General features: G+C 43.1%; 1 protein-coding gene across 1 annotated transcript in view; it reads left to right on the forward strand.

The window, feature by feature from the left end:
- bcap31 (B cell receptor associated protein 31) overlaps positions 1-23,401 on the forward strand; it is a 63,285-nt gene that overhangs the window by 38,435 nt on the left and 1,449 nt on the right. Inside the window, exons 6-7 of the mRNA XM_084332729.1 lie at positions 9,043-9,172; positions 11,363-11,463. Coding sequence (XP_084188855.1) covers positions 9,043-9,172; positions 11,363-11,463 — 231 coding nt within the window. The remainder of the gene's footprint in view (positions 1-9,042; positions 9,173-11,362; positions 11,464-23,401) is intronic.

Raw genomic sequence — 23,401 nt, forward strand, 5'->3', positions numbered from 1 at the left:
TAACATAGTGGGGCATCTCTGTATTTGTACATAAGTTATTTACAGAGCATGGAGGACATGCTAGGTCCTTTGGTAGTGCAATACACTGTTACTGTTGCTATACTATTTTTAAAGTGACCTTTCCTTTGTGGCCATAAGTGTGGGCGTGTGCAGCATGAGTGTGTGCTTGCTCATGTTAAAGTGGCTGCTAGTGTGCGAGCGTGTACAGCGTGCGTGTCGTGTGTGCTTGTGTGTGGAGAGTTCAGTGTTCTGTGGCACTCGGTGTTCAAGGCTCTGATGGCCTGGGGGAAGAAGCTGAGCCGATGCCTCTCTGTCCTAGTAGCTGGAACAGGCTGTTATTGGGTTGGTGAGGGTCTTTCATTATTATGCAGGCTCTGGATTTGCACCTCTTGTTGTATAGAACCTGCAGGGGAGGTAGTGCAATACCCGTTGTACGCTCGGCTGAGTGCACCACTCTCTGTAGGGCCTTCTTGCGCCAAGATGCTCTCTACAGCTCCGGAGTAGAAGGACTGGAGTATCTTCCCAGATACTCTGAACTTCCTTAACTGTCTCAGGTGGTAGAGGCGCTGCTTCGCCTTTTTTACGACTGTCTGTGTGTTGACCATGTCAGATCCTCTGAGATGTGGACCCCCAGGTACTTAAAGCTGCTCACCCTGTCCACGGTAGCCCCGTTTATCCTCTGTGGTGTGTGTCTCCTGCTGTCCTCTCCTATAATCCACGATCAGCTCCTTGGTTTTACCAATGTTCAGGAGCAGGCTGTTGTCCTGGCACCAGTGTTCCAGTACCTCAACCTCCTCCCGGTAGGCCTTCTCGTCGCCCGAGATCAGCCCCACCACCGTGTCGTCTGCAAACTTCACTATGGAGTTGGAGCTGAACTTGGCCACACAATCGTGTGTGTAGAGTGAGTACAGCAGGGGGCTCGGAACACAGCCCTGGGGGGACCCGATGCTCAGGGTGATGGTGTTGGAGGTCTGACCCCCCACCCTGACCGCCTGGGGTTTTTCACTCAAAGTCCAGTACCCAGGCGCTCGGACCCAGCTCGATCAGCTTGTCCACCAGTCTGGTGGGGACTATGGTGTTGAACGCTGAGCTGTAGTCAATTAACAACAGTCTCACATAGCCCCCCTTCTGGCTGTCAAGGTGAGAGAGGGTGCTGTGCAGTACCTGGGAGACCGCGTCGTCAGTGGACCTGTTTGTCCTGTATGCAAATTGCATAGGGTCCATATCACTGGGGAGGGAGGCACAAATGTGATCCTTGACCAGCCTCTCGAAACATTTCATGACCACAGAGGTGAGTGCCACCGGTCTGTAGTCATTGAGACATGTTGGGGAGGGTTTCTTCGGTACAGGGATGATGGTAGACATCTTGAAGCAGGCAGTGACCACTGACTCCGCCAGGGATTGATTAAATATGGCGGTGAACACCGGGGCTAGCTGGTTGGCACAGGACTTAAGTATGCGTCCTGTTATACCATCTGGGCCAGCCGCTTTCCTGGTGGCGTAATTATTTAAGGTAACCAACTTGCGTCTAGCCACGCCCCCGCAGCGACGCGGAGCGGCGGCAGCATTATGTAGCAGTAATTCCCCCACTTTTAACATCGACGGCTAGCTCAACTGGTTCGCCGCCTTGCTGTGGATCCTGCGGTGCGTTGGTAACAAGTTCGAATCCCTTAAATTTTTTTTTTTTAACATGCATTCTTTCGCCGGTTAAGTTTAGGCATTGTTTCGGAGTTGGTTAAGGTTAGAAGGGTTAAGTTTAGGCGCTGTTTCGGAGTTGGTTAGAGTTTGTCGCAGAGAAGGGCAATATTCTTTCGGAGTTGGTTATGGTTAAGTTTAGGCATTGTTTCGGAGTTGGTTAAGGTTAGGCATTGTTTCGGAGTTGGTTAAGGTTAGAGTTTGTCGCAGAGAATGGCAATAGAATGCAGCCTACTTCCGCACTGCCGCTCTCTCGCGCTGCCGCGGTCACATGGGCGTAGTGGCCAATCAGAGAAACGCTGAACACAAGTTGGTTGCCTAAAATATTCACGCTTCCTGGTGTTCACCTGCATAAATGCTCTCTCACACTGTGTTCCGACGAGAGAGCGCCCCCCCCCCCTCCACAACAGCCGGCGCGCCAGTGATCTCACTAGCCGTTGAGCCAGCGGCGCCACCATCTACACCAAACCGAGCGTAGAAAGAGTTGAGTTTGTCCGCGAGAGGCGTCGTCGCTCCCCATTGAGGGGGCGCTGACTTTGTCGGTTATTGTCCTCAGTCCCCGCCATAAGCCTCTTGTGTCGTTTTGTGCCATTTGTGTTTCCAGTTTATCAGCATATGTCCGTTTTACAGCCTTGCGCAGAGTATAGACTGAAGCCTTGTACTCCATGTTTCCTGACTCTCTGCCCAGGTTGTAAGCAGTGGTGCGAGAGTTCAGAGCTGCTCTGATAGTACTGTCCACCCACGGTTTCTGGTTTGGGAAAACCTGCACCTTTTTCACTGGGACAATACTGTCAGCGATTGTTGTTATGAAGCTCACAACGGTGTCCGCGAACTCTCTGACGCTTCCTTGAAACATATTCCAATCCGTGTCTGCGAGCGCGTCCTGAAGCGTGGCCTCTGATTGGTTGGTCAATTTTTTTGTAAGCAGGAAATAACAAGATGGAGTCGTGGTCGGATGAGCTTGTAGCACCCGTCAATGGTGGAGCCGCTACAGCCTTGTAGCCGGCTCTGAACGGGGTGTAACAGTGGTCGAGTGTTTCCTCCTCTTGTGGAGCAGGCGATGTGTTGAAAAAAGTACGGCATCACTTTTTTTCAAATTCGCCTGGTTGAAATCACCAGCTACGATCGTCGCCGCGTCTGGATGTTTGATTTGATGTTTATTGAGGTGGTCGTGTAGCTCAGTCAGCGCTTTGCCAGTGTTAAACTCACAGGGGAGGTGGAACGGACGGCACAAAATTGAAAGATGTTCCATGTCTGGGGAGCATGAGCGTGAGAGAACATGCACCTCTTATGCTAATGTATATACAGTGTGTATACACATGGTGATACGAGAATGAATACACTATGATAATAAACCAGTCTAGCCAGTGGTTTGACTAATGTATATACAGTGTGATATAGGTTGGATATAGTGGCATAATGAAAGTAGGTATGAGTACAATGTAAGACTGTTGTAGGCATTGGATTAATATGGATTGAGTAGGTTTCAGAGTTCTGGAGTAGGTTGAATGGCAGATGGTCATGGTCATAGTTAAGTGAGGTGACTGCTGAGGGGAAGAAGCTGTTCCTGAGCCTGCTGGTCCTGGAACTGAGATTCCTATAGAGCCTCCCAGAGGGTAGGAGGGCAAACGGTCTGTGATTTAGGGGAGGGGTGTCCTTGACAATGATGCATGCCTACTAGGGGTGGGGGGGGGGGGGAAATCGATGCGTAGTAGTATCGCGATACTTTGTGTGGCGATACTGTATCGATACAGGGACGCCAAGTATCGATATTTAATTATTCACAAAAAAGGAAGTTGCATTGTTCATTTCAATACCTGTAATAGTACATTTCATCAGCGACCATTTACCAGTTTTTACAGTTTATGACCACAACTACACAGAAAACAAGCGGGACAATAAACTACAATTTAAACGAATAAGGACTGAAGAATCGATGAACGCTTTCAAAAATGATTTGCTACTACAAAATTGGGAGATAGTATATAAAGAGGATGACACTGATACAGCATATGAAACATTCTTATCTATATTTAACTTACTATATCACAAACATTGTCCAATAAAAGAATATAGCAGTAAACATAAACACTCAGACAGCCCATGGATCACAAGGGGATTACAGAATGCATGTAAAAAGAAAAATACACTATATAGAGAATTTATAAAACATAGAACTAAAGAGGCAGAAAATAAATATAAAAACAAGTTGACTAATATTATGAGAAGATGTAAGAAGGATCATTATAGTAGAATATTAGATAACAACAAATATAATATTAAAGGTGTTTGGAAGATATTAAATTGTATTATCAGGAATGATCAAGACAAATAAACTATCCTCAGTATTTTATGGAAAAGGATCAAACTATTAGCAATATGGATGATGTGGTTAACAACTTTAATACGTTTTTTGTAAATATTGGACCAGAATTAGCGGGAAAAATGAAGACATAAAAGACAATTACATTGAAAGAAATCCTAGTTCAATGTTTCTGGAAGCGGTAGATGAAAATGAAATTATAGAAACTACTAATAAATGTAAAAACAAGACATCTACAGACGGTAATGAAATAGATATGAAAATAGTAAAAAATGTCATTAGTGGGATTTCAAAACCACTCACGCACATCTGCAATTTTATCATTCAAAACTGGTCGATTTCCGAATAAAATGAAAATAGCAAAAGTCATACCTCTGTTCAAGACTGGAGATAAACACCACTTCACAAATTATAGGCCTGTTTCTCTACTTCCTCAGTTTTCAAAAATATTAGAAAAACTCTTCAACAGATTAGATAAATTCATTGATAAACATAATTTACTCACCGATAGCCAGTATGGATTCAGAACACACCGGTCAACATCACTAGCGTTAATAGAACTCATTGAAAAAATCACAAATTCCATAGATAAAAAAAAAACATGTAGCTGGAGTATTCATTGACCTAAAAAAAAGCATTTGATACTATTAATCATGATATATTAATCAGGAAATTGGAGAGATATGGGATCAGGGGGGTAGTATTGGACTGGGTGAGAAGCTATCTAAATAAAAGACAACAATTTGTGACAATGAGAGATTATAAATCTGAATGTTTGGACATTGCTTGTGGTGTCCCCCAGGGGTCAGTGTTGGGTCCAAAACTGTTAGATATTTAAATGTATTTTATTTGCGGATGACACTAATCTTTTTTTTTCTGGTGAGAATGTCCAGCAGCTTTTAGAGGTCATCACATCTGAAATGAAGAAATTGAAGGAATGGTTTGATAGAAACAAATTATCATTGAACTTGAGCAAAACTAAAATTATGTTGTTTGGAAACTGTAGATTGGATACTCGGGTACAAGTTAATATAAATGATGTGATTATTGAAAGTTTATGAAAATAAATTCCTAGGTGTAATAATAGACCATAAAACATGTCTAATCTAAACTCTCACGAAGCATTTCAGTCATGAGTAAAAGTAAAGCACATTCTGGATAGAAAATCACTCTACATTCTCTACTGTTCACTAGTTTTACCATATTTAAATTACTGTGCTGAAGTCTGGGGAAACAATTATAAGTCTACACTACAACCACTTTTTATACTCTAAAAAAGGGCCATAAGGATAGTTCACATTGCAGGTTATCGTGATCACACTAACATATTGTTTTTGGAGTCAAAGACATTGAAGTTAAATGATATTGTGGAATTTAAAACGGCACAATTAATGTATAAAGCAAAAAGTCATGCACTTCCAAGAAACATTCAAGAATTGTTCTTTGATAGGGAGGGGGGTTATAATCTGAGGGGAGAACACAATTTAAAGGTGCTAAACGTACGCACTACCATGAGAAAACACTGCATCTCTATGTGGAGTGAAACTGTGGAACAGTCTAAATGTGGTGCTAAAGCAATGTCCAAACATGAGACAATTCAAACTGATGTATAAGGAAATTATGTTCACAAGGTACAGGGATGAGGAAGGGACTTGATATTCACGGGTGTTACATTTTTATTTTCTTCTATTTTATTTTATTTTATACATATATAGTTTTTGTTTTGCATATATATATATATTTTTTTTCTTCTTTTTCATGTTTAAAATAGTACTCATTTGAGTAGTGGAAAAGGGGTAGGATTAAATAAGTGTATACTTCTTCCTACTTCTTTTCGAACATGCAGATTGAGTTGTTTTGTTGTTTTTTTCATTGCATGTTCGAAATAAAGACTTCAAATAAAAAAAATCAATACCTGTAATAGTACACACACACACACATTCAGTTTGTCAGGTACATGCAACACAGATTACAAGTTTCAAGTTTTTTTAATAGTAGTCATACAGAAGTACAGAATACTTTTATACAAAATGCTTCTTACTGTTACGCTCCAGAGACTGTGCAAGACAAGATAAGTATGAAATAAAATATAGCATAGCATGTAAATTAGAAGTAAAAAAAAAAACGAGTCACAGTGTTCAGTATAGACATATGTACAATGTTCGATGCAGAATAGACGTAACTGAGTTACCATATAATATACAATACTATGCAGTGTACTAATATACAATACTATATAGTGCAAGGCAGAAATGGGATGAGGTGCAATTTAGGTACAATTTACAGTAGGTGTACGAGTTGTAGTGCAAATCCTTTATCAATAAATATAAAGTGTGTTTGTGTGGTTTAAGTGAGTGTGTGCGTGTGGGTGTGTGTGCTATGTGCATTTGATGGTTGTTGCATAGTGTTTATTGTTCGTTTAGCAGCCTGATGGCCTGGGGATAGAAGCTTCTTCTGAGTCTTTCTGTGCTCGCCTTAAGACTCCGGTATCGCTTGCCTGACCGCAGCAGTTCAAAGAGGCAGTTCGGGTGGCTGGAGTCCTTGATGATTCTCTTCTCTTACAGTGTTTACATCTGTCTGCTTGAGAAAATACCATGTTCTGCCATAAAAATGATTGAAGTGAGATGAACAGACTGAACTTTATTTTATTAGATAAAACATGTTGACAGTTCTACTTTGCAGTTGAAAAAGATAATAAATAAAAAAAATAAAAATTAAAAGAAGAAGAAAAATCTCGATATATTTAGTATCGCAATACTATCGTATCGTGAGGTCTCTGGCGATTCCCACCCCTAATGCCTACCTTAGACACCGTTTGTGATGAATAGTCTCAATTGCAGGGGGTGATCACCCTCTGCAGTGCTTTCCAGTCTGAGTCAGTGCAGTTGCCATACCACAGTGACTCGATTGGAGAGTATGCTTTCTATGGTGCACCGGTAAAAGTTCACCAGAATCTGAGGAGACGTACAGTATGTGCTCTATAGGTGTTAAGGCCCCAAAAGAGGTCCTGTGAGATGTGGATACTCTCAACCTCCATCCTGTTGATTTGTGTGCTTGCTTTGGTTTTTCTGAAGTCTATGATGAGCTCCTTGGTTTTCTTGGTGTTGAGGGCCAGGTTGTTGTCTGTGCATTTTTTTTTTATTTTTTTTTTAATCAAATCAAAAACAAATAAGTCGACTGAAGGCTTCTTGTCCTCTGCAAAAGCATGCAATTGGTCCACTGATGGATACATCTTGATATTTGTCTAGTCTAGTGTGTTCATTAGATGGGTGAAATCCTCTTTCAGTGCCTCTGTGCCTGTTTTCGTAGGCAGTTAGCCTCTGGTATGCGTGCCATTAGCGTTAGCCATGCTTCTAGGCCTCTTTTCTTTTGGAAAGAATGATAAAAAAAAGGTTGGTTAGTCGACTACGGCTCCTTTCGACCTATTAGTCGATTAATCAACTAATGGGGGTCAGCCCTAGAATGAATGAATGATTATTACATTTATATAGCTCTAGACTCAAAGACTTTGGCCAGGAACGTCGGAACTCCCTACTCTTCGTGATAGGCGCCCTGGGTTCTTTAACACATTGGACGCCAGACCCGAGATAAGTCGGGTTAACTCGCCGAACGTTGGGTGCCAAACCAGAGAAAAGTCGGGTTTTCATCGTTATTTCTTTTATTCAATATTTCCATCCAGCCTGATGTTATCATTGGGAATGGGTCTGAGATCGCAAACGTCCAATACCGCCGCCTAACGCCTTGCGGCCGGTATTGCACATCCTTGGAAACCCTCTGTCTCAGCCTGTACGTCGGTCTAAAAAGTCCGGTCCGGGTTTTCCTACTCGGGCAGGAGTAACGTTTATAACGCATGGATTGGGGAGACTCGAGCACCGCCGGTTCATGTGTTTTGGTGGATTATCTTGGCAACACGATCGACATCAATACTTGGAATGGCGATCAGATAATTGGAATATTCTTTTTGCAGTACATCCTAGTCAGGGTAAGGGTTATATGCTATCAATCTTGCATTGATCCAATAATTCCTTCCCCGCGATCGGAGCGTGTCTGTAATGTGTAACGTATTCCGTTGGTGACTTTCGAAGCATAGAAATCCCCCCACACCCACCCTTTCATGCATGCATGATGAAACATAATACCGATAATCTAGCGTTGATTTCACATTGATTGTTGATCCAAGCGAGGAATGACACGGTTCCTAGTGAAATGCACAAACACTGTTTAGCGGCGTTTCCTGGGATTACACAGAATTACTCTAAAACTATACTCATATTCACCACGGTATAAAACGGTAATGTATGGATGAGAATTATCTGTTTTTTTGCATCTTGACCGGAAGAAACTCGATGACAATCGACTATTAGATCCATAGCTATAATATTTAATATAGTTTTAGCACTGCAAACACCGGCATGTATCCCCACCATTACATCGCTGGCACACACGGCCATACGCCCACAGCGACCTCTGGCGCTGAACTAGTTAGTGACCAAATTCAGTCGGGACCTCGATTTTAGCGTCTCATCCAAAGGACTGCATGGCATTCGCAGCTTTACAGTGTCCCTATCACAGGGCATTGTTACTGACTAGTCCAGAGGACTGAGTGCTCCCTGCTGGACAATACTACTTTCCGGCAACGGCATTGACCGGGGTTTGAACCGGTTACCTTCTGATCATGAGTCCGGGGCTCTAATCATGTAGCCACACTGCCAGACAGTGTAATAATAATAATAATTTAGGACCTGCTCAGAGGTCATTAATCGGCATGCATGCATTAATCGGCATGCGATTAACCCATCATGTAGCCACACTGCCAGACAGTGTTTAGGTAGGCTGGCTAGTGTATAGGTAGGCTGCTATTTAGGTAGGCTGGCTAGTGTGTCTAGATAGGGTGGTATTTAACAATATAATATACAGTAAACTCCTTCCCCTCTGTTTCAGTGATATTATAGTGATTAGTAAACTATTCCTGTGTTTTAATAGTATACTGGGATAGAACTCTGAAACCACTCTTCTCTCTCTAGAAACTGCGTGATGTGGGCATCGCTCTGCCAGAGGGTGGGAAGAAGGAGGCTACAGGAGTAGAGGAGGAGAACGATGCTCTGAAGAAGGAGGTGGAGACTCTGAAAGAGGAGCTGGGCACCACCAAGAAAGGTATGGAGGAGTAAGAAAGAGGAGCTGGGCACCACCAAGAAAGGTATGGAGGAGTAAGAAAGCAATCAGTTGGCTTTGATTAATCAATTAGCTGTTTTCTGGAGCCATGAACCTACCTAATGTACTGCCCAGTTTGTAAGTGTTTTACTCTTGGGTGGGGTGTAGCCAGACAGTGGAGGCTATACAGTACCAAACACAAATGGCATGTTTAAGACTAGGGAAGAACATGGTACTAGAAAATTAATAACTAACATTAGATTATTAATAAAAAAAATATATATACAAAAACAGGATGGGATACGCGCTCAATGAAGAAACCAAAGGAGAATCTAAAAGACCTGTAAACGGTTCTCTTTTTTTTCCTTTCCGCTTTTCTCCCCTCCCAATGTTAGTCGTTATGCCAATTCTCAATCCCCTTCCTGGTCGTTGCGCACTCTAGCCCCTACCGTCCGTCCGGGAGGGCGGAGACTATCACATGCTTCCTCCGACACATGTGTACCCAGCCCACCACTTCTTTTCACCTGGCAGCGCGGACTCTCAGAGTGTAACGTGTGGAACGTCACACTACCTCTCTTAGATCCTTCCCTCGCTGTGCAGGCGCCCCGACCTAACTGTAGGAGTCGCTGTCCACAACGACCCAGACCCACCCACCGGCTCCCCTCCCGCTGACTCTGCCAATCGAGCCAGTATGACGGCCGGCCAAGCCGGAAGCAACGCTGACTCTGGATTCGATACCAGTGTCTCTTGCGTTGGTGACGAGCGCCTTGTACGCTGCGCCACCCAGCCGCCTTTGTAAACAGTTCTATGATTAGATTAGTAATTATGCACCACAAGTACAGTACAACAAAAATAAGTTTGGCATTCAACCAGAGTGCAAATGTAACGGTAAAGTGCAATAGTAATATACAGGTGATTCAACTTGGTTTCAGATTCCTTTATTAAGCCATTTGTGTAAAAACACATTGGTAATTATTGCGGCATTACAGTGCACATTGGTAATTATTGCGGCATTACAGTGTATGCATTTTTTTCATTTTTGTTCACAGTAACAACACAGACACAGGACAAAAACAGTGCAGTGGACTGGAGGATTAATAATTTAAATGCACATATATATATATATATATAAGTGCAGAGTTCCAGTAAAGACCAGTGCAGTGTCATTGTGCCAGTGTCACTTGGGGGCGGGGGGACCTGAGGCATTGATCAGCCTGGCGGCTGAGGGGAAGAAGCTCAGTGACGAGCTTTCACAGCCTTTGGGATCCTCAGCCTTCTCCGAGAGGGGAGCAGGGTGAAGAGGCTGTGTCCGGGGTGGGAGGGGTCGGACATGATCTTTCTTGCCCTCTTCAGCACCCTGGAGTCGTGCAGGGACCTGAGGGAGGGCAGGGGACAGCCGATCACCCTCTCCGCGGAGAGAATCACCCGCTGCAGCTTGGCGAGATCTTTTGCCGCTGCAGTGGGGAACCAGGAGATGATGGAGTGGGTGAGGATGGACTCAATGATGGCCGTGTAAAATTGGTCCATCATGGTCCTCTGCAGTTTGTATTTTTTCAACTGCCGGAGGAAGAACATCCTCCCCTGGGCCTTTTTAAGCAGGCCTGTGATGTTAAGCTCCCATTTCAAGTCCCGGGAGATTGTCATGCCTAGGAGGCCTGACTCCACGGAGGCCACCTGGGTGCCTCCCAGTATGATGGGAGGGGGCAGGGCTGCTTTCCTCCTGAAGTCCACTACCATCTGCACGGTCTTTTGAGCATTGAGCTCAATGTTGTTGCAGCTGCACCAGCTCTGCAGCCTCTCGATCTCCCTCCTGTAGGCCGACTCATCCCCCCCCTGGAGATGAGACCCACCAGGGTGGTGTCGTCAGCGAATTTCAGGAGTTTGACCGAGGGGTGGAGAGAGGCACAGCTGTTGGTGTACAGAGAGAACAGTAGTGGGGACAGGACGCAGCTCTGTGGGGAACCGGTGCTGGTGGACCTGGAGCTGGAAATGCTCTTCCCCAGCTTCAAATGCATAAATGTATTAGTACTACTGTTTATTTATTTAGCACATTATTAAAAAAAAAACAGTGCTAGGAGAGAAAGAAGCCCAAAGGGCTTGTGCAAAGTTCCACTCCCATCCCATTGTTCATAAACGAAATACATAAGCTGTGTTGAGTTTGTTTCAGCTCTGCTGTACTGTGTTGTGTTTCAGCTCTGCAGAAGTCAGACAGTGACAAGCAGGCCATGAAGTCCCAGGCTGAGAACCTGACCGTTGAATACGACCGACTACTGGAGGAACACAGCAAGCTACAGGTAAACGCAAGTCTCTCGTCCCTCTCCAGTGACTTGAGTCAAAACATCCTCCCGTCTTGTCCCCATTTTCAAGTGGTTGGGTTGCTGGTTCCCTGCTGTATATGTATCACTACACTTTGCTTGCTTCATATCACATCTGGCAAATTAACATAAACTGAGATCTCCTGGCCGACAGTGTCATGTAATTTTATTTAACTTACTCGGAAGCATTTTATATTGCCTAAACATAAAATACATGCCACTTATTTGTCAAACACTTAATGGATACTTCTCAAAATATCAATCCGTTTGTGTCCGTTTACTGGTCGCTGCCATGACTAATGCAGTGAATATAATTAATTCTATTCTGTCAGCCCCCAGTAAACTGATTCTCCATTGAATTTTTTTTTAAAGTTTGACCATTTCAACAACTTTGGGGTAAGTGTTTGATAAAAGAAAATTGCCCAGATTTTATGTTTAGGTAATATAAAATGACTTACTGTTGCCTGGGAGATCATGCTTTGTTTCAATCTGTTCATTTGCCTGGCTTTGAGGCAAGCAAATCACACATATACACCTGGGAACCAGCAGGGGGTAGACTACTTATTATGCAATACAACCATTTTGAATTGGAAACAGAGAATGGAGAAAACATTGCATATAATGGGAGACTGTGTCTCAGGAGGTAGAGCGGCCATCTGGTAATCTGAATGTTCCCGGTTTGATTCCAGCTTCTCCCGGCATCATGTCGAAGTGTCATTGACACTTAAATCTCACTTAAATCTCATCCCGATGAGCAGATGTGGGTGAATGTGAGGCATAGGTTGTATAGGCAAGTGCTTTGGATTAAAGTACTATATAAATGCATTTTTCATTTAATTTCAAACCTTTATTTCAACTTGTGAGACATTGATGTTACTCTAATTTACAGTGAAGGTGCGCTTAGAAAACAAGACATGGTTAACAGTAGCCATACATATAGGCAAAATGAATAAGTTATTTTATTAAATAAATAAAAAAGCAGTTTTTCCTAGTTCAGAGTAAACTAGAGCAACCCTAAGAACCAACCAGACATTTGAACATGTAGAATAGGTTCCAAGATTCCATTGACCAATTTCATAGGAATACAGTATATGGAGAAATTCCCTCCTTCTCACTTGCATGGATCTTTTTCTCGTCCTTATCACAGTATTAATAGTGAAATAACTCTCGGATTCAAATGTCTAACACGCACACATCAGATGCCATTTTAATGTTTAATAACTGACTCATTCCACGCTCACATTCCTGGGGAAATAGTTTCAATGGCCTGTCATAATCCTTATAATCCGTTTTGTGGTACATGCAGAGCTCATCTCCGTCTCTCACACACGGCCCTGGTTCAGTTTCGGAGGTCCGAGGTCGCAAGCCTGGAATATATGCAGAGGAAGTGTGACTGTACACAGCGGGTGTTTTGGATTGTGTTTTTTTGTGTCAATGAACTAGAGTAGCTAGACGTCTAGTTGATGAGTAGAGGAGGAACTAAACATCTAGTTGATGAGTAGAGGAGCTAAACGTCTAGTTGAGTAGAGGAGCTAAACGTCTAGTTGATGAGTAGAGGAGGAGCTAAACATCTAGTTGAGTAGAGGAGGAGCTAAATGTCTAGTTGATGAGTAGAGGTGGAGCTAAACGTCTAGTTGATGAGTAGAGGAGGAGCTAAACGTCTAGTTGAGTAGAGGAAGCGCTAAACGTCTAGTTTAAACTTGGTGAGACAGTCTCTAGTTTAAACTTGGTGAGACAGTCCCCAGTATGTCCTGACAGACCCTTACCTCTACCCCTCATTCAGTTCCCAAAACGTCTCTCACTACAAACGACTACAGCGTTCAGTGTGTTTGTGATGGGAGGGGGGAGGGGTTCCTATATATATGTGGGTGTCTGTGCGAGAGAGAGCCAGTTTCATTGCCAGCCGTAATGTCAACAGGTGTCTTGGTGCAGCTGTTGTATGCGTCATCAGTCTGTGTGCACGAGTCTGGGCCGTGTGTGGTGGATTTAGACCCCTGTTGCCTCCCTGAACCCCCACCCCAACCAGCTGTAGAGAACTTTGTCTTAGAGGGACACCAGACAGCCAGGACTCTAACCTGCCACCCGGCTGACTAGTACAACAGACCATGAAACCATATAGTCTAGTACAGGCATTCTTGATGTGCGGCCCGTGGGCCTATGCATGGTGGCCCATGATGAGTTGTTAAGGTGTTAATGCATGTTATATTTGGTATGATTCCAATACAGTTTTTTTTTTTTTTTTTTTTTTTTTTTTTTTAATCTTTCTCTGATTTTTCTCTGTTTTCTCCACGTCCCAATTTAGTCGTTGTGCCAATTCCCCCCCACTCCCCTACCTGGTTGTTGTGCGCATGTTCTCCTACTGGTCGGTACAAGGGAACCCTGAAGTCATCCGCACGCTTCCTCCAACACACGCGGCGACAGCCAGTGACTCTTTTTTCACCTGGCAGCGAGGACTCTCATTGGTGAAGTGTAACGCGTGGGAGGTCACTCTGCCTTCATCAAGTCCTGCCTCCGCTGAGCAAGCGCCCAGACCTGACCTGTAGGCGTCGCTGTCCACAACGCCAGATTCCCACCCATGACTTGCCCTCCCCCTAACCCAGCCAAACGGGTTAGTATAGCGCAATCTCCGCTACGCCACCTGACCGCCTCCCCAATACAGTTTTAAACCAACCTACAACATCACACAGTACTCTGCTTTTAACACTTTGGCTGCCATGGGTTAAATTAATGATATACCATAGATTGCCAGCGCTATTTGTCTATGGAGAACGTCCCCTTCTTTGCAGGGCTATAACTTTTTAAATTCTATTGCTACATTGCCATTATTAGGGCCCATTCAAAGTCCTATATGTATTGTTCATTGTGTAGCAACGTTAAACTTTTTCATTCACATATTCATAGTAAAGTATGGTCTAATGTATAAGTATGTTTTCATCTCTTTCTGCAACTTTCTCCAGAACGTGATATATAGCCCCAAATGCATTATATTGATGATGAAATACAGTTTGATGGCAATCAGCGCGATATAAAAATTCCAACTAGACGTACTTCTAGAAGTTACTACACGTCATCTGATGTTGACCGGATGGGCGAGGGGGCGTTTATAATTCCGTGGGCAGCGTTATACCAATCATCTAATGTGGGTCAAATGTTGATAAAAGCAGTTAGTATCGAAGATGGTAACGTTACACGCTGAAACTCACCCCAGTCTCCGCGCGCCGTTGGGCGATCATCGTCGAGTAGAAATTTTATCATTATGGGATATATTATTACCCGGTCCATCTCCAGCTTGTATAATGGTATATACGTCCAAATCATGTTGTTTATCGAGTTATTGGCAATCGATCGCTATGTAGAGTGACGAGCTAGAGTGCCGGAACCTATCCCGAGTGGCCGGAAGCAATAGGGCCGACCAGCAAAACCTCTACTGCGCTTCCTGTTAAGCAGTTGCGCCGATCGGCCACCAGATGGCGCTCCTGAACCGCCAGAGAGCTCAGTGGGTCCTGCTGGTGAATCTCAGGCCAGCGGAGGGGGAATATGAATCCGATTCCAGATTTTTGAAATATTGATATAAGGACGCTGTACAGCGTCCCCCGGCAACTTTAGCATCGCCAGCAAAGACGTTGTAAATCGTTTTTAGGCAGTCAAAGTGTTAAGAAGGTAAAACTGCCCCCTTGGCTAAACTGTCAAATTAGTAATGACTGCATGACTCCTATAGTAATGACTCCTATAGCTCTATACATTATATAGTCTAACCTGGCCCTCCTATAACTCTACATATTATATAGTCTAACCTGGCCCTCCTATAGCTCTATATACATTATATAGTCTAACCTGGCCCTCCTATAGCTCTATATACATTATATAGTCTAACCTGGCCCTCCTATAGCTCTATATACATTATATAGTCTAACCTGGCCCTCCTATAGCTCTATACATTATATAGTCTAACCTGGCCCTCCTATAGCTATACAGATTATATAGTCTAACCTGGTCCTCCTATAGCTCTACAGATTATAGTCTAACCTGGCCCTCCTATAGCTCTATACATTATATAGTCTAACCTGGCCCTCATATAGCTCTACAGATTATATAGTCTAACCTGGTCCTCCTATAGCTCTACAGATTATATAGTCTAACCTGGTCCTCCTATAGCTCTATACATTATATAGTCTAACCTGTCCTCCTATAGCTCTATACATTATATAGTCTAACCTGGCCCTCATATAGCTCTACAGATTATATAGTCTAACCTGGCCCTCATATAGCTCTACAGATTATATAGTCTAACCTGGCCTCCTATAGCTCTATACATTATATAGTCTAACCTGGCCCTCATATAGCTCTACAGATTATATAGTCTAACCTGGCCCTCGTATAGCTCTACAGATTATATAGTCTAACCTGGCCTCCTATAGCTCTACAGATTATATAGTCTAACCTGGCCCTCATATAGCTCTATACATTATATAGTCTAACCTGGCCCTCCTATAGCTCTACAGATTATATAGTCTAACCTGGCCCTCATATAGCTCTACAGATTATATAGTCTAACCTGTCCTCATAGCTCTACAGATTATATAGTCTAACCTGGCCCTCATATAGCTCTACAGATTATATAGTCTAACCTGGCCTCCTATAGCTCTACAGATTATATAGTCTAACCTGTCCTCCTATAGCTCTACAGATTATATAGTCTAACCTGGTCCTCCTATAGCTCTACAGATTATATAGTCTAACCTGGTCCTCCTATAGCTCTACAGATTATATAGTCTAACCTGGCCCTCCTATAGCTCTACAGATTATATAGTCTAACCTGGCCCTCCTATAGCTCTATACATTATATAGTCTAACCTTGTCCTCCTATAGCTCTACAGATTATAGTCTAGTCTAACCTGGCCCTCGTATAGCTCTACAGATTATATAGTCTAGTCTAACCTGGCCCTCATATAGCTCTACAGATTATATAGTCTAACCTGGCCCTCATATAGCTCTACAGATTATATAGGCTAGTCTAACCTGGCCCACCTGTACCTCTATAGATCATAATACCGTAGTCTAGTCCAGTGGTTCCCAACCTTTTTTGAGTACTGTACCCCCAAAGCATTTCAAGCCAACCTAAAGTACCCCCTACTACGCAATCAATCGTGGTGATCCCCAGGATATATAATTAATAGTCTATATATTGTGGCAGACCGGCTGTGTGTGTGGATGACCTGGATAAAGTCACATGGTCACACAGGTTGGCAGTTTATTGAAGTAAAGTTTTAGTTCTGAGGTCTGACATCATCACCTCATTCCCATTGTAACATTAAGTTTAACAAAGCACTGAAGACGCTGCTACAAAACTAAGATAACATAAGAGATGAGATAGTTAAGAAGTTTTGTTCTTGACTTATTGTGATGTTTCTTGACTTGCTTAAAGAAGACGTGTCCGGCCCATGGGGACATTAAAGTGTGTTGTCGGGCCTTACAAATAAATTTGATTTATGAGATACGATGCGCTACGATATGATGCAATCGGATGAGATATTCCTTTATTGATCCCCTTGGGTAAATGTGGGCCTCATAGCAGCATGGGGGAGGTATAGGTATTGGCAGGGTAATAGCAAAAATACATAAATATAGGCAATAGAATTTAGATCGGAATATAAAAAGATGTAAATGGGATGGTTTCATGTTGTTACTGTATTCGAAAGCACATCGCCACAGAGGAAACTCACTGGCTGCGGTCGCTCTGTAGTTGTGACAGTAAATCCAGAGAGCACATAATGTTCACCAAACTGACTATTCTTCACCTTCTCCGTTTTCTTTTTCTTCTGAACGGGTTCTCCTGATACAGCAGTATCACCTGTGCTGTTGTTGCTGGATGAAACCGCTTGACTCAGCCATTGATCCATAATGTTAACAGAAATGTTAGAAGAGGCTTAATATTTTGCTAGCTAGCAAGAAAACCAGCTACAATGATGACACCCGACAGTCCGGCGGGAAGCTGAACGTTGTGCGATAGAACAAGTATAGCCAATAATAATATTATAGCCAGAAAATTATTACTTAATTTGAATTCCCCCAATTTTGGCATGAATTATTCATTATTTTGGTATCGATGTATCCCCTGGGGACCACCCACGTACCACTAGACTAGGGGTACGTGTACCCCCGGTTGGGAAACACTAGTCTAGTCTAGTCTGGGCCCTGTTCTTCGTACCTGGCTAACTGAGTTAGCCGGATAATTTTCAGGATAACTTGACATAAGCTAGACCTTTCGGTTCCTATGGCAACGATCAGAATGTTTGAACCTGCTCCAGAGCGCAGGGTTTAGTTCAGTTAGCTTGATAAACTGGCCATGCCCTCGCAAATAAATGCCAGCTCTCCTCACAGATCCCATTATACCATTCTGAATTATGTTTTTGTGCTTCGTTTTTCTACAGGGGGCTTTTGAAATGTAAAATAAAAAATAATAGACTTAAAATGCTGATAATACATCACATTCAGCCTATGGATTTACTTTGTCCTAAATAATGCACGTCATAGTATACGGATACGCGCTCGCGAGTCGCGACACACACTATGTGGTTATTTTAATAACGGAGCATTGCGAATGTGAATCCCGTGGGGATATTTTTAATGAATGAAACCGATCGGGCGTTTGGCTCTGATTAGTTTCATATTCTCCGCTGTGGATGTATTTGCTTAACGGAGCGCCCGGTTTGTGTTTCATTCAAGCATAAATTGAAGCGTCTTTATGCATGGATTGTGGATATGAATTACGACTAATCTGGATTGTTTAATTGTGTCACTTGCACGTTATTGTGATATTGTAACTGGGATTAAAATGTCTGAGGAGATGCGCTGTTTGACCGATTTGATGACGTGGACGTGACTTGAGAAAAGAGTGAGCAATTGCAAGCCTTTGACGTTTTGATGAATGCATTTGAGAAAATGCATTTATCTATTAAAGCATTTGAGAAAATGCATTTATCTGTTAAAGCACTGTTATCTGATGATGAACAAGGTATAAACCAAATGTTAATCAAATTCAATGCATGTATGGATTATGTCCGAAACAGATTAAAACCTGATTAATAGTGAAACTGTAGCCTCCAAGCCCTCTCTGACACGTTATTTCGGGGGTCGAGCCTTGAAAACTTTGGGAACCATGTATTTATATAGTACATGATACCTAGGCACATACAGTACAGATATCCTCATACGTATCTATTAATTCGTATCAATTGGATACTCTTTGGGCTTGTTTTTATCTGCTTATTCTGAAAGAGTTGAACTAATTCCATTAAGCCTACTGCCAGCAGGCACATTTAAAGAAATATAATCTGATTGATTGGGCTAATGAGGGACTTAAAATTAGCCTATAGATTATGCATTTAACTTGTCGGCGAGGCTATTGGGCCGTACTGTATTGTGCCCATTCTGCAATCTGCTAATAAAGTTTTCAATCAATGCCATTAGAAAATCAGAATTTCTGCGATCGACACCTGCTGTCTTTTCAGGTGAGGCTGCCGCGCTCAATTATCCTGAGTATCAAGTCTGGTTCGAATTAACGAGAGTGAATCAGCGTTCGAGGAACAGGGAAGGCCTGGATTCAAACATCGGCTTAATTGAATCTGGCTAATGGGACTTTTGATCGACTTAGTTGAACCAGGTACGGGGAATAGGGCCCTGGCCCCCCTATAGCTTTACAGATGATAGCGATATAGGCTAGTCTAACCTGGCCCTTCTATAGCTCTACAGATTGTATAGGCTAGTCTAACCTGGCCCACCTGTAGCTTTATAAATCATATAGTCTAGTCTAACCTGGCCCTCGCATAGCTTTACAGATTATAAATACTAGTCTAACCTGGCTCTCCTATAGCTCTACAGATTTTAGTCTAGTTTTACCAGGCCCACCTGTAGCTCTACAGATTATATGCTGTCTAGTCTAACATGGCCATGTGAAGTCAAAGCATTAATGCTAGCCTGCTCCATTAGCTCATAGCATTAGCCAACAGCACCCCTTCCCCACACTAAGCTGTGATCTTATCGTGTTAGCCAACAGAGCTAGCCACTTGTGCTAACATTCCTGGTAGCTTTCTCTTGCCCAGAGTGCTAGGCTATTATTACATGACATTAGCTCATAGCCTTAGCAGACCTTTCACCTGACAGCGTTGCTAAGCTAGGAGACTGTGATGCCTTATATTACAGTGTTGTCTGGTTATATTTAACTGTTTCTCATAAATACTTGCTGCCAGCAGCTGGCTACTAGTCAACCTGCACCACACACACTCAATAATATCTCACTCATACATAGTACTATTACTCTCAAAACACAATCAATATACAAACAGACATCAACATGGTCTCTTTTTCGCTCTCACAAACACCATCAACATGGTCTCTCTCACACATCAACATAGTCTCTCTCCCAAACACACATCAACATAGTCTCTCTCTTTCCCTCTCTCGCTCTCTCAAACACGCATCAACATAGTCTCCCTTTCCCTCTCTCTCTCTCTCTAACACCATCAACATAGTCTCTCTCACAAACACACATCAGTCTCTCTCTCTCAGTCACCAAAGGTCACAGTGACTCATTTGTAGAATCAATCTATCATGTTGTATATCTAAACCTTGATATGATAAACAAACACACACCCAGTCAAGGTGACTCACTGTCACAGCTTAGCTACAGGGGTGTGACAGCAGTGAGTTGGTTGTAGTATTGTAACGTTTCAATTTCAGTTTTTTTTTGTTTTTTTAAAGGGCCTATGCACTGCTATTCCTAGCACTATTTGGGCAACTTTACACAATTCCTGTTAGTCTATTGAAGACATTTGTAATTTTTTTTTCAAAAAAATTCATTGTTTTATATTTCTAATCAAGTACTCGAAACCATCATTTTTCAGCCTCGAGAAATCAGGCTGTTATGGCCTGGCTCCGCCCATAAGCACTTTGAGTGACAGTCAGACCACAGTCTGCACTGGTAGAGGGAGGGAGGGAGGGGGGGGAAGAGAGAGAGAGTTCAGTTCAGTTCAGAGTTTTTATTTGCCACATGGAATAATACAATCATAGTTTCTTCATTAAAAAATCATAAATAGTCATTCCATGGACAAAAGGAGCAGGAAGAAGAATAAATCTTATAGTTATATAGTTACCTGCCCCTTATTCCTAAACTAACATGTATTTTCTTAATGGTCGGCGTATAACCTTATTTACACAAATAATCATTTATACCATGAGAGAGAGAGAGAGGCCCCTCTCTCTTCCTTTTTTTCTTTCTATCACTCTCCCGTTCGGAGGCGTGTGTCGCGCGGACCTCCGTGCGGCAGGTCTCCCCCCCCCAAGTGCCCCCTCTCTCTCCCTCCCTCCCTCTCTCTTCCTTTTTTTCTTTCTATCACTCTCCCGTTCAGAGGTGTGTGTCGCGCGGACCTCCGTGCGGCAGGTCCCCCCCCCCCAAGTGCCCCCTCTCCCTCCCTCCCTCCCTCTTCCTTTTTTTCTTTCTATCACACTCCCGTTCGGAGGTGTGTGTCGCGCGGACCTCCGTGCGGCAGGTCCCCCCCCCCCCCCAAGTGCCCCCTCTCTCTCCCTCCCTCCCTCTCTCTTCCTTTCTCTCGGCTCCCTCTCTTCCTCTCGGCCCCGCAGCCCCACTCGCTGTCTAGGTAGAATGGGGGCTGGCATTAGCTCCAACCACAGAGCCAATCGCATCACTGTGTATCCACAGCGCCCAGTGACGTGCTCAGGGACTTCAAATCAAAATGACCCGATTTACTAGAGGCACAGAGGGGGTGGGCTGAAACGGAGCAATTCGCCAATATGGTATTTAGACCCTAAAACACATTGATACGAACTCCTATTACTATAATACAATGCTAGAGACTGAAAAATGACTTTATAATGCATGGGACCTTTAAGGACGGTACACATTGATAAACATTTCTGTAAATGTGTCAGTTTTAGCCAGCTGGCTAATTCGCAACTGTAGTCCTTTTGGCAAGATGTTATGAGACCGACAATATATGAGTTACGGAACACCCTGCTTGCCACGCGTATCGCCTATCTTTACCGCTAGAATGCCAGCTTTATAGTAGTTTCCGCGGTCGTTTCACTATGTTTGCGAAGCTGTGTGTTCTGTATTATAGCTGTGGAGACATGGTGTGGCTCATTTTGACTAACATTACTTGTAGTGCAACATGGGAATAATTTGTTTCCACACGCTGTAGTTTGTAGTTTATTACACGCTAAACATCGCATTTCCTAGATAATCCAGTATTTTTTTTCATAGATAAGATCAAACGATCCAAAAATGTAATATCTCATTTTTGGCACTCAACGCTTGTCGAGCAAACACGTAATTTTCCATTTTTGGCACAGACTGTTAATACCTGTACGCTACTTAACACTTTGAGTGCCGCGCTGTTTTCAGGCCCCATCTAATCAGTGCCACGCTTTAAAAGATAGGAGTCCGTCACCTTGTTTGTAGAGCTATAACTATATTCTATATTCTAGCTATGGATACAATACTATGGTCATTTGCCAGTGACTTTCTTCCGGCAAAAAGAGATAATCTTTCCATGCATACATTCGCGCCTTGTACCGTGGTGAATATAAGTGTTTTTATCTGTCTGGGGTAATTCCTGAAATGCTGAGGAATAGCCTTATAGCCGTATTATACTATAACCGTTGCCGTTTCTTGCCTGGACCGTGGACCCGCTATTATTCTCAAATCGAATTATATCATGGGTATTATGTTTCATCATGAAAGGGGGGGGGGGGGGGGTCGTTTTTTGATGCTTTGATCGCCACCAACGGCATATGTTGTGGACTAATGTTACACACACACGTTCGGATCGAGGTGAAGACATGCTTGGATCAACGCAAGATTGATATCCTATAGCCCTTACCTTGACTAGGATGTAGCCCAAAAAGAATATTCCAATTATCTGATCGCGATTCCAAGAATTGATGTCCATCGTGTCGCCAACATAACCCACCACACATCATGCATCGGCAGCATTTGATTATTCTCAATCAGACCGTTATAACCGCTCAGCTTGAGCGGGGAAGAAAAAAACGACCCGGACCCATTAGATCGACGCACAGGCCAAGATGCAAGGTTTCAAAGGGTGCTCGATACCGCTGTCTAGCTGGATGCGGCCGGTATTGCACTTTGGCAACCTCAGACTCATTCCCTATGGTAACAGGCTCCCTGGATAAATAATGAATAAAAATATCGGGGGGGGAAAAGGAAACTCGACGGTCGGGGCCCAGAAACGACTTAAGTCGTTTTTTGCACCCAAGTGTTAAAGGAACACGCCAACTTTTTGGGAAATGAACTTATTTGCCACCATGATACCTGAATTTCCCCAAGGGGATTAATAAAGGATCATCTTATCTTATCTTAGTTAGACAAGCAGATGCATACCCTTTTCTTCTGTGCATGCATTAGGCTTAGGGAACAGCCGCGCCTAGCTTAGTGTCATGTGTGCCAGTGTAGCCTAGTTCCCAACAGTCACGAAATACACTCCAAATACAACTAAAACTTTCCTGTAAACATGTGACCTGTGTATTTACCACATGGAGAAATTAAAAGAAATAGTTTTCTAGCAGATATATACTCGGAACAATTTTTTGCCGAACCACTGCTGCCTGGGCGCAGTGATTTCATCTTTCAAAAAGCTTGATTTTTGAAAAACTGGGCTTTTGAGGTGATATCAGCAGTGGTTTGGCAAAAGATTGAGTATATATCTGCTTAGAAAACGAAAATGTTGTGTTTTTTCCGTGGTAAATACACAGGTCACAGCGTGGCAGCCAATGAATTAATAATAGCTACATTTTAAAGACTAACCCTGACTAACCTTACTGTCATGCACTTGTCCTAATAAACTAACCTACACTGTAACACGCAACACTTGATGAACAT

This window comes from Notolepis coatsorum (assembly GCF_963971535.1).
Source record: "Notolepis coatsorum genome assembly, chromosome: 17".
NCBI classification, from domain to species: domain Eukaryota; kingdom Metazoa; phylum Chordata; class Actinopteri; order Aulopiformes; family Paralepididae; genus Notolepis; species Notolepis coatsorum.